This window comes from Pyrgilauda ruficollis, unplaced genomic scaffold (genome assembly GCF_017590135.1).
Source record: "Pyrgilauda ruficollis isolate IOZ18807 unplaced genomic scaffold, ASM1759013v1 scaffold49, whole genome shotgun sequence".
NCBI lineage: Eukaryota > Metazoa > Chordata > Aves > Passeriformes > Passeridae > Pyrgilauda > Pyrgilauda ruficollis.
Genome location: NW_024526488.1, coordinates 1,239,807 through 1,254,829, shown reverse-complemented (window position 1 = coordinate 1,254,829; position 15,023 = coordinate 1,239,807). Strand labels below are relative to the sequence as shown.

General features: G+C 38.4%; 1 protein-coding gene across 1 annotated transcript; it reads left to right on the top strand.

The window, feature by feature from the left end:
- Position 1: 1 nt before the first annotated feature.
- On the top strand, positions 2–12,763 carry FNDC7 (fibronectin type III domain containing 7). The gene is made up of 13 exons (XM_041479650.1): positions 2–930; positions 1,400–1,418; positions 3,192–3,446; positions 4,111–4,371; positions 4,868–5,125; positions 6,404–6,658; positions 7,360–7,617; positions 8,058–8,312; positions 9,189–9,443; positions 9,996–10,256; positions 10,830–10,859; positions 11,391–11,453; positions 11,908–12,763. The coding sequence occupies exons 1-12, from the start codon at positions 868–870 to the stop codon at positions 11,426–11,428; spliced, it is 2,208 nt and encodes a 735-aa protein (XP_041335584.1). The 5' UTR covers positions 2–867; the 3' UTR covers positions 11,429–11,453; positions 11,908–12,763.
- The last annotated feature ends 2,260 nt before the right edge of the window (positions 12,764–15,023 follow it).

Genomic DNA, 15,023 nt, shown 5'->3' with positions numbered 1-15,023 from the left:
CCGGGCCCTCTTCGTCGGCCACCATGGGGTCCGAAATTCCCACTGGGGAAGTGCCCGGTGACGAGGGCTCGGCCCCTGAGGAAGGAGCTTCCTGCTCAGGTGAGCCCGGGACGGCGGGAGCCGCTCCCGACCGCCGAGGCGGCCCCTGGCGAGGTGTGGGGAGCCAGAGGGAAGCTGGAGACCGGGGTGGCTCCCAAAACCTGCCCTATCCCGGGGGAAAACTGCAGCTCCCTCATGAAAACGGCCCCCAGGTTCCCGCTGACATGCGTGTAAAAACCACCGAGGAAAGCACTGTCGGGTCGTAGAACGACAGCGGCTGTTGACGCCTGTAATCGTCTGTCAGAAGTTATAGTTTGAAGGCATAAAGTTGTGTTCTCAAAGGGGAACCAGCAGCAGGAACAAATACGAAGGAATGCGAGGAAAATTTCTCTTTCCACAGCGCCAGGTATGAGGAAGAATAGTTAGTTCCCGGTCTGTATGGCGGTGTGCCATTCAAAGGGGAATACGATGAGGCCATCATACCCGACAGAAAAGAAGACACTTATGAGTGGGCAAAAATGCAATAGACAATGAGCCGAAGAGCAAACTTCATTTAGCTTAATTATTTTGTGAGTCTTGTATAAACCATATAACAGAAGGGAAGAGACGCCCACCAGCCATGCGGCCACAAGCCGAGCGCTGTGGTGGCCCGGTGTCACCGGGGTCTGGTGGCCGCTGTCCAGCTGTGATCCAGCAGGGAGGAGCGGCCAGCCCAGCGCGACCTGCTCTGCCCCGGGGCTGCGCCCGCAGTGCCAGCGCGGCTGCGAACAGCGCTGCGCGCCCGCCCCAGCTCGCCCCCGTGCGAGGCTGGAGCGACGCTCTGACAAGATGTGCGGTGCAAAAAGTAAATCATTAGCGTTTACTGGAGTGCTTCTCAGCTGCCTAGAAATGGTGAGTGCCACTTACTTGCTGTAAAGCTGTTTTAGCTTGCTAAGGACTTACTTGCTGTAAAACTGTTTTAACGATGGTACTTTATTCTTCGGAAAAGTAAACTAAAAGTTAGGGTGGAGCACTATCAGACATCCGCTTCCACATTGGTATTCCGTTACTATCACAGTGTTGCACTGTTTACATATGAGTGAAAAATACTTTCAAAGTGTGTCAACAACTGCAAACGGGATTAATAGGCATGTTCAGAGGGGGAAATGCAGAAAAGCAGTACAATCTGCATACCTGTACCAAATCTCATTGGTTGTGTACACTTTCCCTGCTTAAAGAATCTGAGCAAATAGATCATAACAGTAAAATGTGTTAATAAACACAATATTTTAGGTTGTTGTTACTAACATTCTTAGATTTTAATTTTCAAAATAAAATATGTCACATTGTATTTCTAATTTTGTTACATCTTCCTTTTCAGATATTTTCAGCAAACACAGGTAAATATTCAAAATGTTTTTTTGGTTTTGCCTGACTAATTTTGATTGGGTCTGAAGAGAACACCCACTTGTGATTTTTAATAAAATATTCTGTAAGTTCTAGCAGCTTTCTAAACAAAAAATGTTTTCATGTTTGATTCAGGCTTAAAAAATTACATTGATGTCTTCATACATTTTAAATCTCATTTTTAGGAGTCACAATTCTGTTGGACAGTCATGCAAATATTCAGACTTGTACCTTGATACTAGAGTGAACCAGGGAGAACACTCAGATGAACAAATTCTGCTGTTCATTATATAGGTGTGGTACAAATGGGATTCACACTGTCCCATATTTGCAACCAATTAATTGTTGTATATTTTAATAATTTTTAAAAATCAAGAAAGAAACATCAAAAGAAAACTCCATCACACTCCCTCCAAAAAACCAAAAAAGCACCCAAAAAAACCAAAACAAATAAAACCCAAAACAAAACAAAAATACCAAAATAAAAACCACACCCGAAGAAGCACAATCTCCTACTCACAAATATTTCCAAGGTTTTGGAATTTAAAACACAGCTACACAACTAAGCATTAACATCTGCTCTTATTCCCAAGCACTTTCTTATCAGTTACAGTCACACACCCTCTTTTGCTCCATTTGTAGAAATGGTCCCAGATATTCTGTCTGACCACGTCTATGGAACATTTGCAGATGGGTCTTTCACAATCTTGGAACACAATACTGCACTATAATTTTTTTTTTAGTTTGTTTTATATTATTGTCTTTCGTAACAATTCATAAAACAATTTCTGTGCAGGAAATCCTCACCCAGGTCTAAGTCTTGCTTACAGTCCAGTACAGAATATGTGTGTGTGTGTGTATATATAGATAGATATAAAAAACAGTATGTAAATGTTAGCACTTAGCTGAGCAACTGTATATAATACTTGCTCAGGTCCCCCAAATCCCCCATGAGCTACCTTGCTATGAATGATTTTGCTACAAGGTACCTCCTTCATCCCAAATACTTCTACATTCCTTTTCTTAATTTTATGTGGGATGTACATTTATTTTATCTTTTTTTCTCTTCTAGTGAGTGTTTTGCAGTCTTGCAATATGTAATTTCATTATAAATTCTGATTTTAGTGTGAAAATCCTGATTTCTGAACATAAATTACTCGTGGTTAAGAAATACACTGGTGTAGTTAGTTTTGTGTCTGCAGCACAAAAGAGCTCTTTTTGGATGGCAGAGCACAATACCAAAGCATTGTTAAAATATTTGATTTGTCATGTTATTGAATACCTAAGTATATCTGCTCTGGGCAAGGGGTTAAGTGAGTTCTGTGACCCCTTCCAGACTAGATTATTGTATGTTGCTTTGATGTAGAAATGCCTATGGTTCAGCATCCTATTTCAGACTCCTTTGTATAAACATGCACTTCTTCTTTGTATATATATTGCTTTGTATATCACTTTAGTTAGTAATATAGTTAATTTGCTCTGAAGGAGAACCTCTCAGTGAAACCTAGGTTAAATAATGGTCTTACAGCAGTGATTTCAGAGTATTAGAGTATTTTTATGGAAAGATTGAATTTGGTCTAGAATATCGCAAGACTCTGTATTTTGTTAATGTTTACTGAAAGTCCATTTAACTTAAATTTTAATAATTCATAGGAAGTGTAGACTATTTGTCCTACATTTTGTCTTTGTGAAATGTTCAGAGCATGCAGTGTTCCACAGGAGTGTGTTTTCCCACTTCAGTACATCTATCATTATTTCCATTTTAGCTCCAGATATACCTGTTATTGACCAAGCTTATTCAAAACTTAGCAACAGCATCACAGTGGAATGGAGAGCGGTACCTGGGGCTACTAATTACATGCTGACTGCACAAGATGGAGATTCCTTTGTTGAAACTATAGTAAAAAATTCTCCAGGCACAGTGACGGGACTGAAGCCTGCCACTTCGTACCGAATCACTGTGAGATCTATAAATTCAGGAGGAAAAAGCCAGCCTTCACCTTTCAGAAAAGTAAAAACAGGTGGGCTTTCAAAATCTTATTTCAAATTATGTAGTGTTATTATAACATAAAGCATTCATGCATGTGCCAGTCCTGAATTATTATAATCTTTATTTTAAATTGTACTCATCACATTCTTCTTTCAGTTTTCGAAAACTAGAATTCAGCCATCTGACATAATGACCAGGACAAAAGTCTGAATTAATGGTTTACTTTATGATGGTACAGTAAGTTAAAAGTTCATCTGGGAGTTTCACTAGAATTTCTATGAATATATGTATTTTGCTTTAATAAAAGACATAACTTGAAGGAATAGAAGAAATAAAGAAACAACCAAAAGTATAAGATAGGAAGACAATGTGAAACTTAGAGGACAGGAAATGCAGTATCTTCTTGGTGATTTTCATTCTTCAACACATGCAGCCCTTCTCACTTTCTCTACAGCTTTTGTTCTTTGTACAACTTTTATTCATTTCACAAAATGTGCAATACAATAATTGTTGTGCCAAATCACTTTCCAAATTTGTTCTGTTGATCGTGCATTAATTTCTTTTTTCTGGTTTTGTTGTCACTGAATTTGTCTCTCAGGGCTAGTGATTGTTTTTTCTGATATTCATTTCAAATTTGGCCTTTTCAAGCTGTCCTACTGATAAACCAAATGCATAATTTTGTTCTTTCTCAACAGTCCTCGCTGCTCCGATTCTGTCTGTTCGTTCTCCGAGTTGTGGCTCCATTGCAGTGAGCTGGAAAGCTGTGCATATGGCAGCTGGATTCTCTGTGTCACTTGTGAGATCAGATGGTTTGGGCAGAATGCTGAAGCAGAACACCACCAATACCTCCTTGATGTTTACAAATCTAGATCCAGGAACTCTCTATACTATCAAGGCTTATGCCTGGAATGCCAATGGGATGCCTGGAGATGATTTCACATATAACCAAAGAACAAGTAAGAAATTTTCTTTTCTGAAACTAAGTCAGCATTCTAAAAACAACATAGCAACAATATACCAGAATATTCATGTGTATTTGTGATTGCATTATGTTTTTCAAAGATACATTGAGTAGATTTTCAGATCATATTTTTGCCCCATCTCAAAGTTTATGAAAGCTCAGATGACACGGCTATGTTTAGTGAACATTACTGAGGCAAAGATAGCAATTACTGTCACTAAAGTTGTACTTAGGACAGGTCTGGATAAGAGTTACATAAGCTCAGATTGATTTGGAGGACTTTTCTAATTGTGAGAAGCAAATATTCAAGTAAGCTGGGAGTTTCAGCCATGGTCAACTAGAATTATTTCTTTTTTAAAATGTAATTTTAACATAAATGAGGGTACTGTTTGCACTCAAAAAATGCATTTAGTTTGCAAGTTGTGAAGGAGATCATGTCTGTAGGCCATAATCTAAGTTATATTTATGTGTTCCAAATCGATATACCATAGGTCCTCATGCACCAGTGGATGTTAAAGTAGCTTTCAATAGTGGTGCTTTAAGAGCTGCTGTCTCTTGGATGCCAACAGAAGGAGCTCTAACTTACAGTGTCACAGTCTCCAGTGGACTCCTGAAACTGAGGTGTAACACATCTTCTGCCTCCTGCATGGTGCCATCCCTCCAGTGCAGCTCTGAATATTATGTGTCTGTCACAGCATACAATGATGCTGGATCCAGTGAACCTACTGATGCAGTAAGCATAAAAACGAGTATGTGTCACTGATTGTGATGTAGCTTATGACATTTTAACATCTGCTTCTTTAATTTCAAATGTAAATGAGTCCATTTATACCAATTCACAGGTTATTCTCTAATAGTTCTTCTTTTGACCTTTGTTCATGAATTATGTCATATACTTTTCTATTGGAGGGGTAAGAGCCTAAACATTCTTCATATTTCTGTGACAAAAACTTGCAGTGGTGGAACAAATTTGTGAGGAAATGGCATTAAGGACTGTCTCTGAGCATAGAACTGTTCTGGGCCATGTCAAATTGTTAGTTAGAAAGGGGATCAACAAAAGCACATTTATGCAAAGTAACATCACTAGACTAAATCAAGAAACCATCAACCATATTCAGGACAACAGCTTGCTCAGCTGAGCTATAGCACCACTGCAATGCCAGAGATTGTTGTTTCCTGACCTGTTAGATGAACTGCTCGTGTAATCAAAATCTCAACAATTTATTTTTTGTTATATGCTACTTGAAATACACAACACTATTTACTTAGTTATTTGATGTAACCTGCCTCATTTTGACTTTTGATAGGAGATCAATCATCAACTCTGTGTTGCATCTAACACGATGAGAGAGCCTTATGCAAGAGACAGCTATTATGCTGTGGGCTGTAATCTCAACCAACACTGCTTCAGCTAGATCACATATATTCATTCTAATAGCAGCAAGCTGCACTTTACTGAACTAGAAAGAAAGTAAATGTTATTTAAACAGAAGCAGTTTGCAGTTTAATGTGGCATTTTGGAATGCCAGTAGAAAGGAAACCTAAGCAAAGGACAGTTGTACTCAGACACAGACAGTAAATGTTACGAAAAAATATAAAGGGTTTTCACATATAGAGGCTTTTGGATGCCAACTGCTATTCATGCTAGTATTCCAATTATTATCCAAACCTACTATTTGTGAGCACACACTGTGCCAGTTTCTTTTGAAATATTGCCTGGTCACTTTTTGTTCAGAGGGCTCCTTAAGCAGATGTCTCTGTAAAACATGATGGTAGCATCTATTTTGTTCTGTAAAAATCATACCCACTTGTCATCAAAATATAAGCATCAACCTCTGTAGAGGCAGCTAAGTTGCTGCTTTCTTGATCAAGACATAGCAGCTGTTCAAGCTGAGTAGAATAATTCTATATTCTGTATAATTCAATATATCCCTGATTTTCCTTTATTCCCCAAGAGTATAATTTCAAGAAATAAAAAAATAATTGTATTGAGAATTTTTTCTTTTTTTAAAATGTTTTTTTTTCAGTTCCTTGTGCACCAGTAAACATATCAATTGAGGAGGATGAATCTGGTCACTTGCTGGTATCATGGTCTAGCGTCAGTTTGGGTCATTATTATGTGGTTTTTGTGAAGAGTGATGATGGCTTGGAAGTGCACTGCAACACATCACATACTCAATGCCATTTCCAGTCGGACTGTGGTTTCACTTATTTCATTAGTGTCTTTGCATATAACAAGGCAGGACAGAGCCCTTTAGGTGACATTCTCAATTACACTACTGGTAAGTAGCCATGTATTCCTGCAAATTCATTTGGGTCCTTTAACTGTATTTATGGTAGAGCTGTTTGGACATTTTTATGGAAGATAATGACTTAAACTTCTACTTTTATTCAGGTTTTGGGCATAACACACAAAGGTTGGCAGAGAAAAAGAAACAGTTGACATTGCAATTAAACGTAACTTGCATGGTCAAGTGCAACAACATGCATACAAACTTGAAAACAGTTTAACAATTCACAATCATCAGGCAAGGACATATGAATAACACACTGACCTGGCATAACATTTGAACTCTAGTCCTGTCTGGGTTTTTGAGGTTTTTTTTTTGTTGTTTTACCTCAGGAAGAGTATACCAAAGTCTTCAACTTCCTCACAGGGAGTTTGCATACTTGGAAAATGAAAAAAAATAGTAAGTTCAATGGGGAAAATGAGAAGAACATTGTTATTTAACCTCTAGACCTTTAAACTTTTAAACCAAGGATATGCATAATTCCTTTGTCTGCCCTAAACCCTAGTATGTCCTCTATCGATTTGGAAGGAGTGGTACTGAATTAATTTAAGAAGTAAATTTGGGATTCATTAGACAGTTTGCACAGTGCTGGTCAGCTTTGGAGAAGACAAGAAGCACACAGATAAATGAAACAAGGCTTTTATTTGCACCAGTTTTCCACTCCCATTCCCTGTCTGCCTTTTTGTTCGCAGCTCCTTGTTGCCCAAGTGACTTCAGAGCCGTGTTCATATCAAGCGACACGGTGCGGGTCACCTGGGCTCCTGTGCGAGGCGCTGACCTGTACGAGACCCGAGCAGCTGGCGGCAGCGGAGTGGTGCTCTGCAGGGACACGGCCGCGGCCTGCACCCTGTCGGCTCTGCAGTGCAGCTCCCCCTACAACATCACCGTGTACTGCTTCAGCGAGGCCCGGGGCAGCAGCGCCTCGTGTGCGCCTCAGTACCTGGCGACAGGTAGCGATCGCTCATTTTCCTTTAGCTGAAGAAATCATTGTTATACACCACAGTGATTCGTGGATGAAAAACATTGCTGGAGTACTAAGTCGCTATTTAACTCTTTTACTTAATTTACTGATAAAAATGTCTTAAAAACCTAAAAACCAGCAACTCCAAAACTGAAAGAGAATACACTATAAGAAGGTGAACTTAAATCAAATTTGCATTGAAAGCTTCTGATAGCTCCAGTATTTTGAAAATCAGAATTACAAATTATACACAAAATCCTTATGTTGTCTGTTCTGTCACAATTTCTAAATTCTCACCAGGAGTAAAACAAAGATCATATGCTTTTCTGAAGCAATTTGCCAGTTCTAAGTGGAATTTAATTTTCACACATAACTTATATAGTATGCATAGATAATCTGTATAAATACTATTAATATGAAATATTTCAGCTCCCTGCAGTCCTGAAATTACAAATATCTCAAAGGAGGGTCCATCTGTAGTCAGTGTGCAGTGGCAACCTAACAATGAAGACGCTATGTACATTGTCACTGCCAGAGGAGAGGCTGGACTTTGGCATTGCACAAGCACCAGGAATTCCTGTACCCTAATGGATCTTCCCTGTGGATCTGCTTTCTCTGTAAGTGCTATAGCAAGATCACCAGCAGGACAGAGCTTACCAAGCTACAGTATCCCTTTAGAGACAGGTATGGGACATTGTATATAGTTCAACATACTTAGCAGCATAATATTAAGATAGTTCTACAACTCTATGGTTTTGGCTATTTTTTATTTACAGTATATGCACATAGTACTATGTATTGCTGGATGTCCTTTTTGTAAACCTGTCTGTATCTTTGTGTGTGACAAGGAAGGGTCAGTTGGCAGTTGTCTCATACTGAGAGGCCTTAGTGCAACCAATTATCTTCTGGCACAGCTAACTAAAATGTAATAACATAAGACACTAATGCAATGCATAACGTCCTTGTCAGCATTTTGATATTTAGTACTACCAGGAGAGGCAATGAAGTAATGTCCATGTCAACAAATAAGCAGTTGTAAAGAACAGATTAAAGAACATCCTACCCACTATTCCTGCTATTAATTTGCTAACAGGTTTTGTCCTCTACCACCTCTCCAGGCAGAGATTAATATACACCAGGATCTATTTTTAACATGCAATTTGGCTGCAGTCATTTTACATTGTAGAGACTTTAAACAGAGACAGAGCTGGACTGAGATATATGACTTGAGGGGTAGAGACGGACCCTGCTTAATTACACTACAGATGTACTCTGATATTCTGATGAAAAATCTTAGTAATTTTTAGAATCTTGGTGAACAATAATTTTATAATAATTCCAGGGTTCTAACACATAGTTAGAGACAAATTGACCTTACATTAACATTGTTTGCTAGAGGCTTGTCAGCAGAGTCAACTATTTTTCAGCATGCCTGAAAAATATGCACTTCCTCATTCCTTTAATCTTGATCATGTGCTATTCTACCTGCAACCCTGCAAATACCTTCCATTTTCCAGGTACAAAACAGAAGTCACATCTCTGTTTTTTGCTCTCTTTCAGCTCCTTGTTGCCCTAATGACCTGACACTAACTCAAGTGACACAGTCGGTAACCAATATCAGCTGGTCTGTTGCGAGGGGTGCACAGACATATGTAACAACACTGGAGTCTCCAAAAGGACAGGCAAAGTGTCACACACTTCAGACCTACTGTCTCCTGGGATGTATCACATGTGGCACCAACTATACAGTGTCTCTGAGAGCAGTCAGTGAGACGGGTTTGACATCCAGCTGCACCTTTCAGGGATATTCTTCCAGTACGTAAAGTGTAGATGCAACTGGGAAGAAAACCACTCAATATACAACATACTTTGTGTGGTGTCCCTCTCATAAAAACAGCACAGCTGAAATTCAACACACAGCTAATAACACCTGCAGTTCCCTCTTTAAATAAATGCACTTCAGATTATTTTCATATAATCAGGACTTGTTCTTATGACAGCCATCAGTTGGCTATATAAAGAATTTCTAATAATTTTGCTTCAGAAAGTTTTTTAATTTAAATTATGCTATGGCATAATTAAATTTTAGAGAACTCAAAAGGATTCTGGGCATTCTAAGGTAGGTCTTAAGCCAGGTGAGAGCAATAACATTCCAACATATAAAACAAAGACTGAACTCCAGCTCCATAAAGTGACTCTAATAAAACTGTTCTAGTTCAGTTCAAGAATTATTTTGGCTTTGTGAAAGAATAATTTTCTCTTTAAAATGCTGGTAATCATAGTAATCTGGTTTAAACTGAAATCTAGAAATTTACAATATACTGTGAGTTTACAAAATTAGCTCATTAATGTTTCTTACTTTCTTAGGTGCTTGCTGCCCTTCTGGGGTGAAGCTCTATAGACTCAGCAACACTGGCATCAGGGTGTTCTGGCGAGCTTCTGATGAAACAATAAACTACAACGCTGATTTATGTGGCTCAAAGGGAAATTTCAGCTGTACCCCCAGCTCGGGTCTGAGTCACTGCGATATCACCAAGATACCTTGTGGGGATGTCTACACTGTGCTGGTAGCTCCAGTGACCAACAAGGGGCCAAAGCTCACATTTTGTCCTAAGAAAATATATTCAGGTAGAACTTAAATTTATTTGATTTTTTGTTTTGTTTTGTTTTTTGCATGCTAGATGGCTACAAAGTTATGCAGGTAAAGGTGGCATGGAATAGAACTTTTCTGCTCTACTGTTGACTGCAGCGTAAATTTTATGAGTGCAGTCTTGCAATATCTGTGATGGGAATTTCACAGCAGCATTTTGGGTCTGGGCACACTTATCTGCACAGATGCCTCCTAACTGGATCACCCATAGCCTGGTGAATATAGAAAACTTAATGTTCAGTTGGGAGGTGAGGAATGGTTAGAATACAGAAGCAAATAAATGAGCATTTTGTTTTACGTATTTTTTAAATAAAGAAACAAATCAATAACTACAATGAATCACTCCTAATAACATTTTTTAAGTAAAAATTTTTTAAAGGGGAAGAAATTACTTTGCCTTTCCCAAGGCATGGATTTAATCCATTATAAAACTACTGCTATCTGATGGGATTGCATAGTAGTATAGATGGACTACATACTGCAGACTAATAATATTTTGCAGCTTACAACCTGATCTCTAACACTTGCACCACTGTTTCATGTAATTTCAGTCACCTGTTCTGGAAGCTCTGTTGGAATGGGTAAGAGCAGTACATTCATGAAAAATTCTTGAAGTTTACAGAATATTTTTGCATCATCATCAAGTAAGATGTATATAACATATAGATTTGATAGTCAAAGCTTCTGGTAGTGTTATACAGGTTTATCTCATCCCCTCCCCCATTTTATAATGTATAATTTAAAAAAGCCAACAAAACCTTACCTATATTGTGGCCTGCATACTATCATGCATGGTCACAACACTTACTACTAACCTTATAGCACATAATAAAAGGTAGGATTATCTTTTATAGCCTTCCTACATCCCATTACAAATGAAACTAGGTGGCACTTCTGCTTTCTATTTTCAAAAAGGTTAAAAAAAAAAACCCAAACGTGTGGCTTATCTCAATCTATTCTACCTTATTTCTTCTGGGTTTCAGCAGGATAGTGTTTTATTTGCGTATGTAAACTGCTAGAAACAACTTCAAAAGCAGCCACTGAAAAAGAATTTCTCAAGACAGTTGCTTTTCCATAACTGGAATTGTCTTAATTTCCAAATTCTTTTCTAGTTATTTATAGAGGAAAGAGCAATGCAAAACACATCTAGATGAAATTCTGGTTCAGCTAAGGAGGTAAGTTATAAGAATCGCAATTTATATTAGAATGTATGATTAAATCTTTGGGATTGGAGGGAAATGTTTCACCAGTCCTGTATATCATAAGTGGTTTGTTAAAATCCATCATATTTACCTGTGAAATCTCTTGTCATTTATTTCTACTAGCACTACTGATTTGTCCTCTCCTCCACTTGTAACAACCTTCTTTCACTTCATTAAACCTTCACTTCACTATGCTGTAATTCCCCAGAAAAGCCCTTAGAATCCAAACAGATAAAAATATTCTTCAGCACTCATTTACTTTCTCCTGGTGTTCTGGACTATTTTCTGCTCCTGTCTCAGAGGAATGACAAGAAATTGCTGCTGACTTTTTCCCTAAGGTTGATCTCCTTTTTGCTGCTGTTCACCTACTGCTATCCTGGATGTTAAGATTGTTCATAACACCATTCTCTCTAAATGTTATTTTCAGTCTTTTTTCCCCTGAAGCTGGAAAGACACATCTGTGCTTAAGTACAACATTCACAGCTGCTTGAGGACTGGGAGCAGGAAAGCTGAACACCTAGCCATATCTGAGACCTAATCCAGGCAGGACCTTCTCTCACACTCCACCGTGGTTACTTCTTCAGCCAACTTTGAAAGCAAGGTTTAAGGTCAATGGTTCTACAAACACTTTAACAGAGTCTTTGGAAGCTCATGTGTACAAAGGTATCCAAAGACAACAGGGTTTCTAGCACTATTTTCAGCTTACAAAAACAGACACTATCCATTCTGGAAATTGCCTTTGTTCAGGGAACACATTAGGTGTTAAGTGTCTCAGCCAATGCTTCTGATCACTTCTATAAAACCTCAAGGGAATCTCATGCTTCAATAAGTTGCTTGTACATGGCCCAAGAATTCTATGCTGTTTCTTAAAACATGATCTGCATTTAGTCACAATCAAACAAGTCTTTCTTTAGGAAACATTATTTAAAACTGCTCTGCATTAGTTAATAGAAAGTCGGTTTTATTTGTTACTTAATAAAAAAAATTAAACTCTTCTTTCTTGAAGGTTCTATGTCAATATTTCTTCTTTGCAGACATCATTACCAAACACTGTCACCACAGTGTGTTTAACTGGGTTTGTCGAGATCTAAAGCAATTGGTTTCTCTTGGAACTAAATTCAAGCCCTGAACTACTTTTCACCTAAGCAATTCTGATAATTCTATGCTCTAATAGTAACTCTAATGTACTTTAAGCCATTCTAAACTGTTGGTTTTCTTAATTCTCTCTGGTGTACAGCCCTTAACATTTCAATTACACACTACAAACAACAATGTTGTAGTACTATGTTCATGAACTCCTCTCTCTTTTGTCACTGAAGTGTAATTTTATCAGAATGTATTATTTGTATGTCTGTTGGTGAAAAAAAAAAGGCAAAGAGCTGAAGAGAAGTAATGATTTCAAGAAAAAACTACATTGATTCAGTTCTAAAAAAGTGGGTAGCAGATGTATACACTTAGCAAAACAGGGAGGAAAAGCAACACAATGAAATTGAGCCAGATTTCACACCGCCTACTATGGCAGTGTGTAACCTCAAGGTGTTGTTATTCAGGCATTAGACATTGTCTCTAACACTTAACATGGCTGATATGTGAAACAGAATTCACATATTGATGAGAACTGGAATTCACTGAGCTGATTGAAAAATTTGGTCAGGATTGGTCGCAGGTTCTCTCCAGACTGAGGTAAACACACTTTTATGGATCACGCTGGCTTCAGACCACAGGAAAGGACAATTAAATGTCACATTTTTGTAGATGCTGTTTCTGTACTATTTATTCATATGAAGCTCTGGACTTCATGAACCAAAAAACCCCAAGCAATAAAATTCTCAACCAAACAAACAACAAAAATCCTACCAAAAAAACCCCCAATCAATCCAACCCCACTGTCTCTTGAAAGAAGACTTGAGAACCAAGAAAATTCCTGGTGAAGGCTTGGAGGTAGGCAGCATATGGATATAATAAAATGGATGCTTTCAGAGCAGTATCTGTGAAATCATGTGGACTAACAAATGAGGTGATTAAAACCCCCTAGGTTATTTCACAGTAGATTACTTCATTAATGCTTACTTAATAAAAAATTTAAATTCAATGCATAGTAGTAAAGATGTATTAGTTGGAATTACACAAATATGAACACTTGCAAAAAAAAAAATTGTATATATTATTTAAAATACAGAGTTTTAAACTTCATCTGACACAGAACAATAGTTCAAAACTTGGATTTCAATCCACTGAAGGAATTCGCAAAAATCTACCCTTCAGCTGATTTCAGACTTGACCCAAATTTACTGAGATTTAGTGTTCTACCACATCTAACTACTGCTGGTGAAGAGTAAAAGAGATACAATGACAACCGCATTGCAAAACATCAAAAGTGGCACTTAAGTGCTGTTTTACCCTGATTAATAGCTGCTGGTCATGCATGCTTAAAGCTATGTGCGCTTCACAGTGGGGCAAAGGATTCAAACATCTAAAGCCACTAGAATTCATCAAATTCCTTCAGGTTCCCCTAGAGGGGAACTTGTATGCTGTGGGAGGCTACTAATATTACTATTCCAGTACTTAGCATTGGAGCCACAGGAAATTTCCAAGAGAGATGAGGCTTTACCAGGATAACTACCCTAGCTGTTATGGACACGTGGCATACCTATGGAAACTTCGGGTTCACAGTGCTTCGGTCATGGTCATTTACCCTGAAAACTGCAGAGTGAGTGCACAGACTGTGAGACAACAGCTCTGCAACCACAGCTCCTCCAGCTAAAATTGGCAAATTTTGTTCTAATGCCCCTGAGATGAACGTCCAGTGCACCTGTACTGCACTGCACTGCAACAACTGCACTGGAATGGGCAGCACTGGCGCCTCCACTAGCTCACCCCTGCTCATCAGAGCTGCTTTCACAGGCCTGCAGCTCCTTCTGCTTTTTAAAGAAGGGCATATGAAATAATAAAATGGCATCAGAAAAAGGAATTAAAAGAGATCCTGGATACAAACTGAAGAGCTGTATGACAGTAAATCCCAAGGATAATTTTAGACAGGTGTCTTGATTCAAGTAATTTCCACAGGTCTTAGTTGGCAGTGAATATTGCACTGTACATTACCTGCTAACTCAATTGATTGCATTAAATTCAGAGGTCAAAAAGGACTACTTATAAAATAGGAAAATAAAAGCATAGTTCTGAAATTAAGACTTGTAAAGAGATACTGGGAGGAGCCACTCTCTGCACAAGCTGTATCAAAATATTCACCATCTTTGTTGTAGTGAGACAGTGCTTGTCAGGTCAAAGATTGTCTCTCAAATACCTGCATTTTTCCCTGCAAATGAACTCTTCCTTCACTGTACTGCCCAACAGTCTCAGAAGAGGAAGAGCCCTGAAGGAAAAACTGGAAATCAGTAATCCATTTTCCCTGACAAAACACTGGTACTGCAGCCACTGTGCCTAAGAACATATTTGTTTCAGAGACTGAAGATTAAAAACAAGGCCAAAAGAAGCCCTCTAGACACAAACAAGATAAATTGAAGTTGCCCTCACTGGACAGAA